Source organism: Zonotrichia albicollis, chromosome 26 (assembly GCF_047830755.1).
Source record: "Zonotrichia albicollis isolate bZonAlb1 chromosome 26, bZonAlb1.hap1, whole genome shotgun sequence".
Taxonomy (NCBI): Eukaryota; Metazoa; Chordata; class Aves; order Passeriformes; family Passerellidae; genus Zonotrichia; species Zonotrichia albicollis.
Genome location: NC_133844.1, coordinates 9,093,994 through 9,109,116, shown reverse-complemented (window position 1 = coordinate 9,109,116; position 15,123 = coordinate 9,093,994). Strand labels below are relative to the sequence as shown.

The window sequence follows — 15,123 nt, the reverse complement described above, 5'->3', positions numbered from 1 at the left end:
GTGGTGGGAGGGGAGGGGGGGTTTCGGAGGGGGCTTCGTGACCTCCCCGGTACCAGAGAGGGACAAGCACCGCCCACTATGCAAATGTCAGGTGGGTGGGGCGTGTCCCAAGGCCCCGCCTCCCGGGAGCACATGGCCGGCTCTGTCCGTCTGTCCAGCCATGGAGGTGTCTGTCTGTCCTGCCCTAACACAGGAACGCTTGTGTGTCCGTCCCGCCCATCTGAACGGTGTCTGTGTGTCCGTCTTTTCCTGGGCCGGGGGTGCCAGCGGGCAGCGAATGCGAGTGTGCGTGTTTGTCAGACAGGTCTGGCTGTGTGGGGGCCACATCTCCATCCCTCCGGGCCGTCTGTCTGTGACTGCCAGGCTCTGTCAGTCCTGGCTGTCCCTCTGTCTTGCCCACGTGGGTCCTGCCCAAGCTCGCAGAGAGCCCCGGATGTAGCAGCTGCATATGGGGGTGCTCCGAGCCGGGCCTGGAGGCGGTGGCGAGGGCAGCCGCAGCCGGGCGGGCTCCTGCACTGGCAACACCGGGCGCCGGTTGCATCAGGCGTCAAGTGGCCCTGACGGCCGAGGGCACCATCAGGGCCGTGCCCGGGCTCAGGCGCGCTCCGCCGCACCGCAGCGCCTGGGGTAGCCGCGGGACCGGCTGTGACGGGGGCAGGGGCCGGGCTGGGCCGGGGTCGGTGCCGGGGGACCCGAGGTCGCACAATGGCGACGCCGGTCTGCGCAAGATGGCGGCGGCCGGGGGCGGGGCCGTCCTCGCTGCCCGCGGGCCGAGTAGTGCGCATGCGCGCTCCGTGCCATCACCGGGCGCATGCGTGCGCCGCCGCGCGCCTCGAGCTGTCGGGCAGCGCGGGAGGCACCATGCGGATAGCACGGGGGAGTACGGCGGGGGCCTCGGTGTCCGACCGCACCATTGCGCCATGCGGAGCAGAGGAGATGGCCTGATCAGTGGTTTAACTCCGGTAAGTGCCCGCTGGCAGTGGGGCACTAGGGGCTGCCCCGGAGATAGATTTCAAGCTCCGCGTTACGTAACGTGCTCCCCCTGCCCGACTGCAGTGGTTCAGGCTCCCCGCCCCCGTGGCCCGTATGACGCTCGCCATTGGCTGGAGCAGCAGCGGGGCGGGGCGAGGAGGCTATAACTAGAGGCGGCGCGGTAGGGGCCGCGTTCAGTCCATTGCTGCCGCGCTCGGGTTCTGCTGCTCCTGTGTTCTCCCCTTTCGTCTGTCGCCGCCTATCGCGCCGCCATGAACGGGCAACTGAACGGTTTCCACGAGGTGTTCATCGAGGAGGGCACCTTCCTCTTCACCTCCGAATCCGTGGGCGAGGGGCACCCAGGTGCGGGCCGAGCGGGACTGGGCGGGGCGGCGATCGCGCAGGCGCGCCCGGGGGCGGGAGGGGGAGAGGAGGAGGATGAGGATGGTGAGGATGAAGATGAAGGTGAAGGAAGTGAGGATGAGGATGGAGGGGAATGAGGGTGGGCCGGGCGGGCGGGCGGGCGGTGACGCGGGCGGGCGCGCGCGCACTGTGAGGCGGGCGCGCGCTCGCCGCATTGCGGGCCCGGCGCGCACGTGCGGCCCGCGTGGGGCGGGACACGGGGGGCGGGGGGGAGCCGGTGCCGCCGTGACTCAGCCGTGACTAAGCAGCTCCCGGTGCCCCCGCACCCCGCGGGACCCCCCCGTGGGCTCCGTCCCCGCGCGGATGGCGGCGGTAACACAGGCCCGGTGAGCCCCCCCCACACACACCCCACGAAGGACCGCCCTCAGCCCACCCCGCGCCCCCCGACGGTGCCGCCCGGACGGTGGTGAAGTGCCGTGGGTCTCCCCGGATGTGCCCTCCCGCCTCAGCGAGGCGGTGGTTGGAGCCCCCCAAGCTGGGTACCAGCCGGTGCCGGTCTCTCCCAGTCTTTGTCCTCGCCGTTTCGGGGCACATGACCGTTAATCTGCGGAGGCGGCTGCCAACGCCCAGAGCCCGCTGCCCGGGCACACCCAGAACCCCTAAACTCTCTCAGCTCCGGGCACTCGGGCACCCAGAGCCCGCTGAGCAGTCCCCGAGTTCCCATCATCTCCGGATCCCACTCGGGCCCCACAGCGCCCCACAGCTCTGCTCCCTCTGGCTCCAGCACCCTCAACCCCATGGCACAACCTGTGCCTGCTCTGGGGCTCTCCCCACGCTGCCTGAGGGAGGAGGCTTTGAGATCCGATTCCTCCCTCTTTCCCACCAAAAAGCATCCGGGGCATCCTCCTCCCCTCGCCCAGCTGGGCGCTGCCTTGTCCTCGCCCAGATCCTGCCCGAAGGTCGCTGCCAAGGACACCCGCAGTCCCGGGGACACGGGTGGCCCTTGGGACACCCCGCACCCACACGAAACCCCCCGGGAGCAGGCAGGAGCTGGTGTCTGGTGGGGTATGGCTGGAGCAGCTCTGGCTGGAGGCAGAGCTGCTGGGAGCTGGCGTGCTGCGGATTTGGGAAGCTGGCACACAGGTCTGATCCCCTCAGCGGTGCCACAGGGCTCAGCCTTAGTTGGAGCTGGAGCTTAACTGGGACATGCCTGGAATTCCAGACTGGGGACAAGGCGAGGGCTGTGTGCACCCTGGGGGGCTCCTGGCTCATGGGGCTCTGATCCCCGTGCTGGAGGCTCCGGAAGGAAGGGCTGTGCTGTGTTGGGCTGTCCCACGCCGCCGTGACGCCTCCTGCTCTCGGTGTTCCCAGATAAAATCTGCGACCAGATCAGCGATGCTGTCCTGGATGCCCACCTCAAGCAGGATCCTGATGCCAAGGTGGCCTGTGGTGAGTAAGGGCACCAGGGCACAGCCAGTGGGTGACGTGGAGGTGACAACACGCTGACGTCACCCTTGTCCCTGCAGAGACGGTGGCCAAAACCGGGATGATCCTGCTGGCGGGGGAGATCACCTCGCGGGCCAACGTGGATTACCAGAAGGTGGTCCGGGACACCATCCGGCACATCGGCTACGACGACTCCTCCAAAGGTGCGTCCCGGGCTGCCACGGCCTCAGCGACAGCACAGGCGGGCGCCGGCCTCACCCGAGCTCCTTTTGCCCCCTCAGGGTTTGACTACAAGACGTGCAACGTGCTGGTGGCCCTGGAGCAGCAGTCCCCGGACATCGCCCAGGGCGTGCACCTGGACCGCAGCGAGGAGGACATCGGTGCTGGTGACCAGGTGAGCCCGGGGCCGTGGGCTCCCTGTGCAGTGACCGGGGCTGGGCGTGGCGTGACCCCCTTGTCCCTGTGCCGCAGGGGCTGATGTTTGGCTACGCCACGGACGAGACGGAGGAGTGCATGCCCCTGACCATCGTCCTGGCACACAAGCTCAACGCCAAGCTGGCCGAGCTGCGCCGCAGCGGAGCCCTGCCCTGGCTGCGCCCCGACTCCAAGACACAGGTGAGGAGCCGGTGGCTCCACAGAGCCCTGGGCAGCCCCGTGTCCCCGCCTGGCCTCTGACTGGTGCGCTGTCCCCGCAGGTGACGGTGCAGTACATGCAGGACCGCGGGGCCGTCATCCCCATCCGGGTGCACACCATCGTCATCTCGGTGCAGCACGACGAGGACGTGTGCCTGGACGAGATGCGCGACGCCCTCAAGGAGAAGGTCATCAAGGCCGTGGTGCCCCCCAAGTACCTGGACGATGACACCATCTACCACCTGCAGCCCAGCGGCCGCTTCGTCATCGGCGGGCCCCAGGTGCAGCCCGGGGCAGCAGTGACACTGTGCTGGTGGTGGTGGCAGTTGTGATGGCATGGTGATGGTGCCGTGCTGAGGGCTGGTGACAGCATGGTGACAGTGCTGATGCGGTGATGGTGACACTTATGGTGGCGCAGTGGTGGCAGTTTCAGTGGTGGTGAGAATGGCACAGAGGTGGTGTAACACGACAGCGATCACAGCTCGGTGATGATGACACCGGTGCCACGGCAGGGTTGTGACGCTGCTGTCGCTGTCCCCAGGGTGACGCGGGGCTCACCGGCCGCAAGATCATCGTGGACACGTACGGGGGCTGGGGCGCGCACGGCGGCGGCGCCTTCTCGGGCAAGGACTACACCAAGGTGGATCGCTCGGCCGCCTACGCCGCGCGCTGGGTGGCCAAGTCCCTGGTGAAGGCCGGGCTGTGCCGCAGGGTGCTGGTCCAGGTGGGTGCTGCTCCGGGTCTGCGTGGGTGCCAATCCCCCCTCTCAGGGTCTGGGGTCCGGCCTCACCCACAGCCCCATATCCCCCCCACAGGTGTCCTACGCCATCGGGGTCTCGCACCCCTTGTCCATCTCCATCTTCCACTACGGCACCTCGCAGAAGAGCGAGCGCGAGCTGCTGGAGATCGTCAAGAAGAACTTCGACCTGCGCCCCGGGGTCATCGTCAGGTAACGGGCGCGGGGGGCTGTGCCGGGGGGCGGGGCGGGCGGGGGTCCCTCCCGGAGCAGCCCGGGGACCGCCTGGCGCCTGGACCCGGCGCGGAGCCGCTCGGCCGGACGGAGAAGGCGCGCTCGGGGCGCGGACGGGGTAAGTATCCGCCGGAGCCGAGCGCTTGGAGCTTCCCCGGCTCCGGAGCCCCGGGGGCGCGGCCCGGGAAGCTCCAACCGCCCCGCGGGGCGGGGAGGGGGCGGAGGCGCCGCTGCGGAACCCCCGGCCAGGCAGGGAAGGAAGGGGCGAAGGCAGGAGCCCGGGGCAGCCTCACTGAGTCGGGAATTGTGTATTCCAGGGATCTGGATCTGAAGAAGCCCCTCTATCAGAGGACCGCAGCCTATGGCCACTTTGGTAGGGACAGTTTCCCTTGGGAAGTGCCCAAGAAACTAAAATACTGAGAAAAGAGCATTGTTAGGGCTTTTCCCCCCACTCCCGCGGGCGTAGGTTACAGAGAAGCCCGTGGGCTCTGGGGGAAGAGCTCCCGGCCCCCCCCAGGCTCCCCGGCCCCCCCATTGTCTCTCACCATCGTTTTGGTTGTGTGGGGACCACGTGCCTCTCCTGGAGCCCCCCTCGTGTCCCCCCAGTTCCCTCTGGATGGTTTTTAACAAATCTCTCTTCACTCCGAGCTGTGAGATGGGGAAAAAGGCCCAAGTGCCCTCTCTCACCCTCCCCGTGCCCCCACTGTGGCAAGGGCCACCCCGATTTGGGTCCCAGCAGTCCTGCTGTGGGAGGATGCTCCATTTTATCGCTCCTCTGTTTCCCCAAATTCCACTACATCAGGGGGACCCCCCATTTTGGCTCCCGCCGTCCCCCCCACCCTGCTGCAGGGGGGGACACACAGCCCCCCGTTCTGGCTCCCTGGGTGTCCCCCACAGTCCCCATTCCGCTGGGAGGATTCTCATTTTGGCTCCCCCAGTCCCACTGGTGGGGAAGACACTTCCCATTCCACCTCCCCACGCCCCTGGGACCTCGCTGGTGCTGGGTTTGGTTCTTAACCCTCATTTTTAACCTCTTTTTGTTCCAAAAATGCACATTTCGGGGGGGGGGACACGCTAAAACCGACCCCCAAACCCCCCCTGAGGGTTCGGTACCAGAGGAAAACATTTTACATTCTTTTTCTTTTTTTTTTTTTTTTTTTTGTTTTTTGGGGTTTTAATCCAAAAGCTGAAGCAACTCCCCAACTGCACAACCCCTCCACCCCCCAGCTGTGTCCGGATTTTGGGGGGCAAGGGGGGGCATTTGGCGCTTGATACTTGAAGGTTTGGTGTATTTATTGTGCGCCGAGGCGGGGGCGTGAGTACAGAGAAGCCCCCGCGCTCAGCCGGCAGCTCCTGATCCCCCAGGAAAGCCCCCCCTTCCCCTCCCCTGCCCTGCCCCCGCCCTGCCCCAGCGCTTTGGGGTGAAACGGGGCGGGATTGGGTTTGTTGGAGCGCCGGGGGTGCCCGGGCGCGGCGCCGTGGCCGGTGTGGTACAGAGAAGCCGGCTTGTTTACTGCCCGCCCGGGCTCCGGCCCCCAGAGTGCCTTGGGGGGGGCAGCGGCGGCTTTCCCTGCCCTGGAGGAGATTTTTGGTTTGGTTTGGTTTTTTTTTTTTTTTTTTCTCCTTGGTTTTACTATTTTCGGGAGGTTTCGTCCGAATGTTTTGATCCACTGAATCCAAAAATGAACTCAAAAAGAAAAAGAATCTCAATAAAAGCGATGGGTTAGACGGAGCCACCGCGAGTGTGTGGGGGACGCGGGGGCAGCTGAGGGATTTTGGGAACTGAGAGAAATGGAGAAATTGGGAAAGTGGGATTTGGGGGAGGAGATGGGGAAAAAGCGCGTGAGGGGAACAGGTGCTGGATTGGGGGAATGGGGTGGGGAAGTGGAGCACAAGGCAGCAGCGAGCATTGGGGCAACGGGTATGGGGGAAATTGAGATTTGGGGAGATAATGGGAATGGGGAAATGGATTTGGGGAAATGAGCTTGGGGGAATTGGGGTATGGGTGAGATGGGATGCAGGAACCACGCAGGGAGTGTGGCTGAGGGATGGAGGGAAAGGGGCACAGTGGGAATCCACAGGGCAGGAGAGCAGTTATGGGGAGAATCCGGGGCACCGGGGGAAACTGAGGCACGGGAGGATTTCTGGCTTAAAAAACTGCATTTATTTGGGGTGTTCAGAGCTCGGGGCCCCTCGGGGCGCCCCCGTCGCTCTCGGGCCGAGCCTCCTCCTCCTCGCCGCGCCAGCTGGCGAAGGCCACCTCCTGTGCCAGGCGCTCCGGGGCCGGGCGGCCCAGCGCCAGGTTCCGCAGGGCGATCATTGTCATCAGGGCACTGCGGGGACACGGTGGGCACGGTGGGCACTGGGGACACCACGGGGACACCAGGGGACACCAGGGGACAGGGGGGGCTCTGGGGCTGACCTGCGGCGGAAGAGGAAGAACTTCCTGCGGAGGAAGCGGCGCAGGCGCTGGGCCAGGCTGGACTCGCGCTCGCGGCGCTGCTGGCGCTGCTCCTGCCGCAGGAACAGCGACACGAGCGGGTCCAGCGGCGCCCCCGCGGGCAGCGGCTCCCCCAGCAGCGGCCGCAGCTCGGGGGGCAGCGGGGCCTGCTCTGGGGGCACAGCGGTGCAGGTTGGGGGGTGTCTGTGATCCCCAGGTCAGTGCTGGGGTGCGAGTTATGGGGTGTCTGTGATCCCCAGTTCAGTGCTGGGGTGTCTGTGATCCCCCCAGGTCAGTGCCAGGGTGCAGGTTATGGGGTGTCTGTGATCCCCAGGTCAGTGCTGGGCTGTCTGTGATCCCCAGTTCAGTGCCAGGGTGTGGGTTATGGGGTGTCTGTGATCCCCCCAGGTCAGTGCCCAGGATTCTGGGGGTCCCCCCATGATCCCCCCCAGTCTGGTGATGAGAACTGAGCGTGTTGCTGTGATCTGCCCAGCCCAGTGGCAGGGACTGGCTGTCCCTGTCATCCTCCCACGCTATGGCTCACCAGAGAATGAGGGGACTGCAATTTGGGGACCCTGCTGTCCCCCCCACCCCAGTCACAGTGTCAGGGGTCTTCCAAGATCCCCCCAGCCCACTGCTCACCAGGGGCTGAGTTGATGGAGCTTTGGGGGTCCCCCAGTGCCACCCAGGGTATGAGGTGACGAGGATTTTGAGGTTCCCAGGTGTGAGGGTGCCCAGGGCTGAGTGTTTGGGGTCTCACCGGTGCCGTTGCGCACGCGCTCCCGCAGCTCCCGCAGCCGCGTCAGGTTCTGCTCCAGCTCCATGGCCGTGGTGTTCACGTACAGGTACATGTAGCACGAGGGCTCGGGGGACACCGTGTGCACCTTGTGGTACTGCCCCGCTGGCAGCTGGAACGGGGCGTCAGCACCCCCGGGCACCCCAAAACCCACCCGGGGAGCCCCCTGCCTCCCCTGCATCCCCTGCCCCTCACCTGCATGCCCTGCCCCTCCCCTGCATGCCCTGCCCCTCACCTGCATGCCCTGCCCCTCCTGCAGGGAGTGGTTCTGCTGCTGCTCCACCAGCTCCACCAGCACCTGCCCCTTGAGCACCCGCAGGCTCGTGTTGCCCAGGTCCTCGCTCACAAAGTTCTCCAGGTGCAGGCCTGTGACACAGCTGGCTCTGTACCCCCACCCCAATCCTGGACCCCCCTGTGCCCCCCCCGGACCCCCGGACCGTACCGGGGAAGTCAGCGATGAACACGGTGTCCGTGTGTCCGTCCAGCTGCGCCTCCAGCTCCTGCAGCCGCTGGCGCCACGGCGACAGATCCACGAGCAGGGGCAGCAGCCACGGCGTGGGGGTCCAGGGGGACCAGGGGGCGCGCACCAGGTCCACTCGGGGGTCCACGAGCCTGGGGGGATGAGGGCTCAAAACCCTGCAGCGCCCCCAAATCACTGCTGGCAGTGACAGTGCTCGTGGCACAGGGCACCATAACAGCACATGGGGCTCACAACAGCTGTGGGGACAAGCCACCCCCTTGTGGCACCCCCACGTGTCCCTGTGTTCCCCCAAACCCTAGGTGGACACCCACCCTAACCTCAGCTGAAAGGAGCAGCAGCAGCACCCACAGCTCCCAGCCCAGACCCAGCCGCGGGTCCTGTCCCCCCTGTCCCCTGTGTCCCCCCGTCCCCCCGTGTGGCACCTCTGCTGGAAGCGCTCGTTGATGGACACCCAGACGTCGAAGTAGATCTGGGGCTGGCTGACGTTGTAGCGCGGCAGCAGCCGGCTCAGGCAGGCCGAGTACTGCTTCAGCATGTCGGCGTGGTCCCGCCAGCGCCGGCTCTGCGTGAACGCCTGGGGAAATGGGGAAACTGAGGCACGGGGACACTGAGGCATGGGGCAGTGGCATGGAGAAACTGAGGCATAGGGGAATGAGGGATGGGGGAAATGAGGAACAGGAAAAAACGAGGCTCAGGGGTTGTTCCATGAGTGATGGGGAAACAGAGGCACAGAGGGGAAACGAGGGATGAAGGAAACTGAGGCCCAGGGGGGAGCCCCCGCGTTTGGGAGCTCTTGGGGGGGGTCACTCACCCCTGGTTTGAGGTAGCCCACCTCCCCGGTGAGCCCGTCCCTGTAGGTGATCTTGACGTGCTGGTGGAAGCGGGAGTGCACCATCATGTCCCACGAGTAGCCGTAGAGCCCGTTGGTCCAGTTGTTGTAGCCCTGGGGGGGTCACAGAGCATAGGGCTGTCCCCACCCCGGGGGGCACAAGGAGGGGACAGGGACACCAAACCCACCACCAGCCCCCCTTTACAACCCAAACTGCCCCCCTAATGTCCTCCACATCCCCCAGTCCCCTCCTGTGCCTCCCAAACTCCTCCTCATCCTCCCCAAACCCCCCGAGCATCCCCCCAGTCCCCTCCTGTGCCTCCCAAACTCCTCCTCATCCTCCCCAGTGCCTCCCGGTGCCCACCTGGGTGATGAAGTGCGAGTAGGGCAGGAAGAGCTGCTCCAGCACGTAGAGGATGGTGAAGGCCGCGGCCAGGTGCTGGCGAGGCCGAAGGCCCCCGCGGGCTCTCCTCCCCCCGTAGTGGCAGTCGGGGCTGGGCTGGGGGGGCTCCGTGCTGGGCAGCCAGGCCTGCAGCCGGGGGGGGCAGCGGGCCACGAGCCCCCGGGGCCACTCGGGCCGGCAGAAGAGCCCGTTGGTGGCCAGCATGGTGTACGAGAACATCCCTGGGGGGCACAATTAGGGACCTGGGGCGGGGGATGCCCCTGGCTGGCACTGGGGGGGTCCCTTGTACAGGGTCAGGGTGTTTTGGGGTCTCTGGGCACCCCTGTTTAGCATTGAGAGGATTTGGGGGCTGTGGAGGGGGGAGATCAGCCTGGCTGGGGGTGCCCAGGGGTGCCATGTCCAGCTTGGGGCTGCTCTGGACGTTCCCTGGGTACACTGGGTGGGTCTGGGGTGCCCTGGGCACACAGGGGGGGTCTGGGGGTGCCTTGGGCACACAGGGGGGGTCTGGGGGTGCCTTTCCCCCCTCACCGATGCTGAAGAGCTGCGAGTTCATGCAGTGGAAGTAGGTGACGAAGACGAGGGCCAGGGGCCGCGTGGCGTCGAAGAAGAGCAGGAACCCGGCGGAGAGGTCGAGCGCCAGCCCGCCGCCGTGCACCACGAGCCGGCTGGTCAGCTCCTCCGACAGCACCAGCCTGGCCACGGAGCCTTCCTCGGCATCGGCCCCGCCCCCAGCCTCACCCTCCTCCTCCTCAGCCCCATCCCATCACCGCCCTCACCTTCCTCCTGCTGCGCGTCATTCCTCATCCTCAGCCCAAACCCATCCCCCTGTACTCATCCCATCCTAACTAACACAGGCCTGCAGACCCCCTCCTTCCCCATCATCATCATCATCATCAAACCTCCTTAACCTCATCCTCCAGCCCCAAAACCCTCCAAAACCTATCCCATTGATCCCATCCCATTCCCATCCCACTGATCCCATCCCATCGATCCTATCCCACTGATCCCATCCCATCCCATTCCAGCCCCACCTTCATCCTCATCCTCTCCCCATCCTCACCCTGGACCCCTCAATTCTGCCACACCCTCACTGACCCCCTTCACCCTCCTCATCCTCACCCCGTGCCCCCCTGGCCCCTGCCCTGCCCTGGCCTGACCTGAAGGGTGCAAAGAGCCAGTGGCGGGCCAGGGTCCCCATGGAGAAGCCCCCGACCCAGTCAGCGTCCAGCTTCTTGAGCCCCGCGATGAAGTACACGATGAACACCTGGGGGGGCACGGTCAGGGGGTCCCGGGGGGCTCCCAGGGGGTCCTGGGGGGGGTCCCGGGGCAGGGACACCCACCTGGGCACGCAGCAGGGCATAGTTCCACAGGGGCACGTGGGCATTGCGCTTCTGGGGCCGGAACAGCCCGTCCACGGAGCTGGGGGGACACGGGGGGACACAGGGGGGACACTGTCACTGTCCCCAGCGTGCCACCACTGCCACAGCCCTGGGGACACGCTGGGGACACAGAGCCAGGCCTGGCAGCAGGACCTGTCCCACCAGCTGGGTGCACAGTGACGTCCCCTGGGGACACAGCACCATGGGGACACCACGGCCTGTGCCACTCCAATGCCATAGGTGACCCCAGGACCTGTGCCACCCCCAGTGCCATGGGGACCTTGGGGTCTGGGCCGCCCCACTGGGACCCTGGTGGCACAAGGGACCCCACAACCCCTGCCACCCCATGGGAACCCCAGCCCCCTGTCACCACCCTGCTGCCCCTTGAGATCCCCTGTGCCCCTGCAGCCCCCCGGTGCCCACCCGTACCGGTCAGTGCCCGTGTCCCCCGTGCCCCCCGGTGCCCACCCGTAGCGGTCAGCGCCCAGCAGTGCCAGCTGGAAGCCCAGCAGCCCGTAGAGGTAGGAGTGGTTGTTCCAGGAGGTTTTGTCCAGCAGCAGCAGGTACCAGTATGGGCACAGGAACGCCACGCAGCTCAGCCGGTAGCAGCAGCCCAGCATGATGCCCAGGGCTCCTGCGGGCACAGGGCACCCGGTGTGTCCCCTGTCCCTCCTGCTGCCTGTCCCCAGCCTCCCTCTGCTCCCCTGCCAGTCCCAGTGCCCATTCCTGCCCCAGTGCCATCCCCACTCCTTCCCCATTCCCCCCCACTCCTGCCCCGTTTCCCCCCGTTCCCGTTCCCGTACCGAGGAACATGACGGTGTAGAGCAGGTACATCCAGTCCAGCGGCAGCGGCGCCAGGAAGGGCAGCAGGGGGAAGCGGCACACCTCCAGCCCGTCCAGGTACCGCTGGTCCAGGTGGCCCAGCCCGCGCTCCTGCGGCACGTCCAGCGCCATCAGCAGCCCTGGGCACGGCGGGCACGGCGGGCACGGGAACGGCGGTCAGTGGGCGCTCGGGCAGCGGGCACTCGGTCACTGACCGCTCCTCCCGCCCGGACATCGCCGGACCTTTGCTCCGGTGCTGACGTGTCACGGCCGGACTCCGCCGGCCCGGGGATGGGGGACCCCCGGATCCCGGCCCCGAGCCCCATCCCCCGAGCCCTCCCGGTGTCCCCGAGCCCCTGCTCGCTCCGTTCCCCCGGTGCCCCCCGGTGCCCCCCCGTGCGCGGTCCCCCTGTCCCGGCGCCCCTCAGAGTCCCTCGGTCCCTCCATCCCCCGGTCTCCCCCGTGCCCCCGAAGCACCTCCGGCCCTCCCGGTCCATCCCAGCCCCGGTTCCCTCCCGGTGCCGGCCCCCGCTGACCGAAGGCGGCGCGGAAAGCGCCGAGCGCGGCGGGGTCCTGCGGCCGGTGCAGCAGCCGCACGAAGCGGTGCCAGCGCGTCAGTTCCCGCAGCTCGAACCCCAGCAGCCGCCGCGCCAGCCCGGGCCCGGTGCCGGGGGATTTGGGGGTCCCGGTGGGGCTCGGGGGGGGCTCCGCCGCCGCCTCCCCCCGCTCTGGCCGCCGCCGCCGCGCCGGGCCTGCCGGGGGGGGGTCACAGGTCAGGGGTCGGGGGTCACGGAGGTCCCGGTGATCACGGGGGTCCCCGGGGATCCCCCCGCCCCGCTCCGCACCCGCCGCCGCCGCCGCCATCGCCACGGCCCCGCCCCGCCCCACGTGACGGCCGCGACAGCCAATCAGCTGCGAGGTGGGCGTGGCATCAGGGCCACACCCTGATAAACTCCGCCCCTTGTCCCCCCTTAAGCCCCACCCCCGCCACCCCCGGTGCCCCCGAACCGGGACTGTAACCGGGACCCCGGGGCCACCCCAAACCCCCCGACCCCCCCGGACTCTGCGCGACCCCCGGCTCGCCCTGACCCCGCCCTGACCCCGCCGCGCCCCCGGCCCGCCCCGCGCCCGCCCCCGGCGCCACCGCCGCTCCCGGAAGCCCCGGGCGGGCGGGGCGGGTCCGGGGCCGCCGCGGGACCGGAGCCGAGCGGGGCCGGACGGACCATGGTGGGGACGGGGCACCGGGGGGGCACCGGGGAGTGGCTACCGGGGCACCGGGGGGCACCCTCGGGGGGTACGGGGGGCACCGGGATGTGTGGGGGCTCTGGGGTGTGCGTGGCGGAGCCGCCGGGGTGATCCCGGGTGTCTGTGGGGTGTTCATGGGGGGTCGTGGGGGGTCCCGAGGATGTCCCTGAGCCCTGCTCCGTGCTGCAGGCGGGGGTCCCGGGGTGTCACTGCCGGGGGTCCCGGGTGCCCCCTGATCCCTGTCCCGTTCCGCAGGCGGGGGTCCCGGGGGATGCCCCCCTGGCAGACGGCGCGGGGGGCTCGGGGCGCGTGCGGGCGCTGCAGCAGGAGGTGCAGGGGGTCACCACCATCATGAGCCAGAACCTGGAGAGGATCCTGGCCCGCGGCGAGAACCTGGAGCAGCTGCACAGCAAGAGCCAGGACCTGGAGGCCACGGTGAGGGGGCACGGGGGGCGTGAGGGGGGCACGGGGCCACCAGGGTGGGCAGGATTGTCCTCAGGACCTCAGCCCATGTCCCTGGGGTGGCAGTTGGGGTGCCCAGGTGACAGAGGTGTCCCCAGGGGCTAAGGGCTGTCCCTTGCATGCCATTTGGGTTCTCCACGGTCTCAGAGGTGTCCCCGGGGCATCAGAGCTGTCCCCGGGGTGTCAGGGCTGTCCCCGGGGTGTCCCCAGGGCTGTCCCCAGGCCCCTGAGCCCTGTCCCCGCAGTCGGAGCATTTCCGCACCACGTCGCAGAAGATGGCCCGGCGCTACTGGTGGAAGAACGTGAAGCTGCTCATCATCCTCGGCCTCGTGGGCATCATCGTCCTCATCCTCATCATCCTCCTGGCCACCGGCACCATCCCCACCTAGAGCCACCGTCCCCACGGGGACACGGCCGCCACAGGGCACAAATACAGATGGGGGAGAGCCAGAGGGACTTTGTGTGTGTGTGTGTGGGGGGGTTGGGGACACGGGGGGACATGGGGGGACACAGGGGGACATGCAGGGACACATGGGGACATGGTGAGATGGGCATGAGGCATGGGGACATGGGGGGACACAGGCCCCAGGGATGGGGGGACACTGCCGTGGGGTCACGAGGGAGGGGACACGTGTGGGGACACTGGCATGAAGGGATGTGTGTGTGGGGGGGGTTGTGCCGTGCCAGGGCGCCGGGGGCCGTGCCAGGCACCGAGGGACAAAGGACACTGTGGTGGCACTGCCACCCTCGGAGGCTGCGGAGAGAGGGAGGAGGGGAGGGACGGGGACAGGGACACGGGGGGGTCCCCAGGGGCTCGGATACAGGGTCCTGGTGTGGCCCCACATCTGCAGGGACTGGGGACACTGACGCGGGTGGGGTCCCTTTCCTGGGGACAGGGCAGTGCCAAGGACAGGTGTTGGGGGGTCCTGGGGACAGGGGGGACATGGGGACAGGGGGGCTGCAGGGACAGGGGGGACATTGGGGACATGGGTAGGGGGGAGTGGGGGTCCCGAGGATCTCCGTCCGTGGCGCAGCCGGTCTGTCCCGCACTGTGGCCGGTCTGTCCCGCACTGTGGCCCCGCTGTCCCGTGTTGTGGCCGGGCTGTCCCCGTGTTGTGGCCCCGCTGTCCCCGTGTTGTGGCCGGTCTGTCCCGTGTTGTGGCCCCGCTGTCCCGCTCCGCGGCCACTCGAGGGTGGCGGGGGGGCGGTCCCGGTCCCTCCCGGCGGGGGCGGCCGCTGTGGCCCGAGGCCGGACGGGTACAGGAACGGGCGCACCGGTACCGGCACCGAGCCCGGCCCGCGGAACCGGGACCATGGTGAGTCCCGGCCGCCGCTTTCGCTTTCGCTTTGCTCGGGGCAGGGCGGGCTCGGGGCCCGGGAGCCGCCGGGCTCGGGATACCCCGGTGCCGGTGCCGGTGCCTGTCCGGGCTCCCCCTGCCGAAGGGAGGGACGCGGTCCCCGGGGCGGTGGGAGGTGGCCCGCGCGGGACATTCCGTGTCCCCCGCGGTCCCGGTGTCCCCGTGTCCCTCCCCAGTCCCCGTGCTCCGGTGTCCCCGTCCCCACGGTTTCCTGTCCCCGAGCTCCGTGCGTGTCCCCCTCGCGGTGCCATTGTCCCTGCCCGTGTCCCCCTCGCGGTGCCATTGTCCCTGCTGTCCCCGTGTCCCCTTGGCGCCCACGTCCCCGGTGCTCTCCCCGTGTCTCCCCGTGTCCCCACGGTGTCCCCGTGTCCCCAGGCGGGGCTGGAGCGGTGCCAGCGCGAGGCCGAGGAGGTGGCGGAGCTGATGCGACAGAACGTGGCCAAGGCGCTGGAGCGGGAGGGACACCTGGAGCAGCTGCAGAGCCGGGCCCAGGACCTGCGACAGGCGGTGGGACACTGTGGGGA

The 15,123-nt window shown here is 68.3% G+C and overlaps 3 protein-coding genes across 8 annotated transcripts; 2 read left to right on the top strand and 1 right to left on the bottom strand.

Annotated features, from left to right (window-relative positions):
• Positions 1-1,154: 1,154 nt before the first annotated feature.
• Positions 1,155-6,116, top strand: MAT2A (methionine adenosyltransferase 2A). Its single transcript, XM_074558967.1, has 9 exons — positions 1,155-1,335; positions 2,707-2,784; positions 2,862-2,984; positions 3,063-3,175; positions 3,253-3,396; positions 3,477-3,695; positions 3,956-4,138; positions 4,230-4,363; positions 4,702-6,116. Exons 1-9 carry the CDS (start codon positions 1,245-1,247, stop codon positions 4,802-4,804), a joined length of 1,188 nt encoding a protein of 395 aa, XP_074415068.1. The 5' UTR covers positions 1,155-1,244; the 3' UTR covers positions 4,805-6,116.
• On the bottom strand, positions 5,517-12,481 carry GGCX (gamma-glutamyl carboxylase). 6 transcript variants are annotated; one of them, XM_074558932.1, is made up of 15 exons: positions 12,380-12,481; positions 12,071-12,286; positions 11,516-11,674; positions 11,181-11,346; positions 10,674-10,752; positions 10,491-10,597; positions 9,862-10,025; positions 9,295-9,554; positions 8,913-9,044; positions 8,524-8,675; positions 8,063-8,232; positions 7,856-7,986; positions 7,585-7,732; positions 6,807-6,996; positions 5,517-6,717 (listed from the first exon to the last, which is right to left on the bottom strand). In XM_074558932.1, the coding sequence occupies exons 1-15, from the start codon at positions 12,396-12,398 to the stop codon at positions 6,561-6,563; spliced, it is 2,250 nt and encodes a 749-aa protein (XP_074415033.1). In that variant the 5' UTR covers positions 12,399-12,481; the 3' UTR covers positions 5,517-6,560. The 6 variants fall into 6 exon arrangements, 3 of the variants coding, with proteins under 3 accessions (XP_074415033.1, XP_074415034.1, XP_074415035.1); XM_074558933.1 differs by having other exon boundaries at positions 6,574-6,717; positions 6,807-6,830; XR_012583776.1 differs by having other exon boundaries at positions 6,601-6,717; positions 6,807-6,830; positions 7,585-7,815.
• A 29-nt stretch (positions 12,482-12,510) lies between these two features.
• On the top strand, positions 12,511-13,693 carry VAMP8 (vesicle associated membrane protein 8). Its single transcript, XM_074558992.1, has 3 exons — positions 12,511-12,761; positions 13,035-13,214; positions 13,487-13,693. Exons 1-3 carry the CDS (start codon positions 12,759-12,761, stop codon positions 13,628-13,630), a joined length of 327 nt encoding a protein of 108 aa, XP_074415093.1. The 5' UTR covers positions 12,511-12,758; the 3' UTR covers positions 13,631-13,693.
• Positions 13,694-15,123: the final 1,430 nt, after the last annotated feature.

What these genes read in the sequence shown, in the direction of transcription:
- MAT2A (XM_074558967.1), top strand. Translation starts at nt 1,245, where the DNA reads ATGAACGGGCAACTGAACGGTTTCCACGAGGTGTTCATCGAGGAGGGC. An exon ending in TGATGCCAAGGTGGCCTGTG is followed by an intron (nt 2,785 to 2,861) that starts GTGAGTAAGGGC and finishes TTGTCCCTGCAG; the next exon opens with AGACGGTGGCCAAAACCGGG. An exon ending in TCGTCATCGGCGGGCCCCAG is followed by an intron (nt 3,696 to 3,955) that starts GTGCAGCCCGGG and finishes CGCTGTCCCCAG; the next exon opens with GGTGACGCGGGGCTCACCGG.
- GGCX (XM_074558932.1), bottom strand. An exon ending in TGGGCTACCTCAAACCAGGG is followed by an intron (nt 8,676 to 8,912) that starts GTGAGTGACCCC and finishes CCATTTCCCCAG; the next exon opens with GCGTTCACGCAGAGCCGGCG. An exon ending in GCGCGTGCGCAACGGCACCG is followed by an intron (nt 6,997 to 7,584) that starts GTGAGACCCCAA and finishes CTGTGCCCCCAG; the next exon opens with AGCAGGCCCCGCTGCCCCCC.
- VAMP8 (XM_074558992.1), top strand. An exon ending in GCCAGGACCTGGAGGCCACG is followed by an intron (nt 13,215 to 13,486) that starts GTGAGGGGGCAC and finishes CTGTCCCCGCAG; the next exon opens with TCGGAGCATTTCCGCACCAC.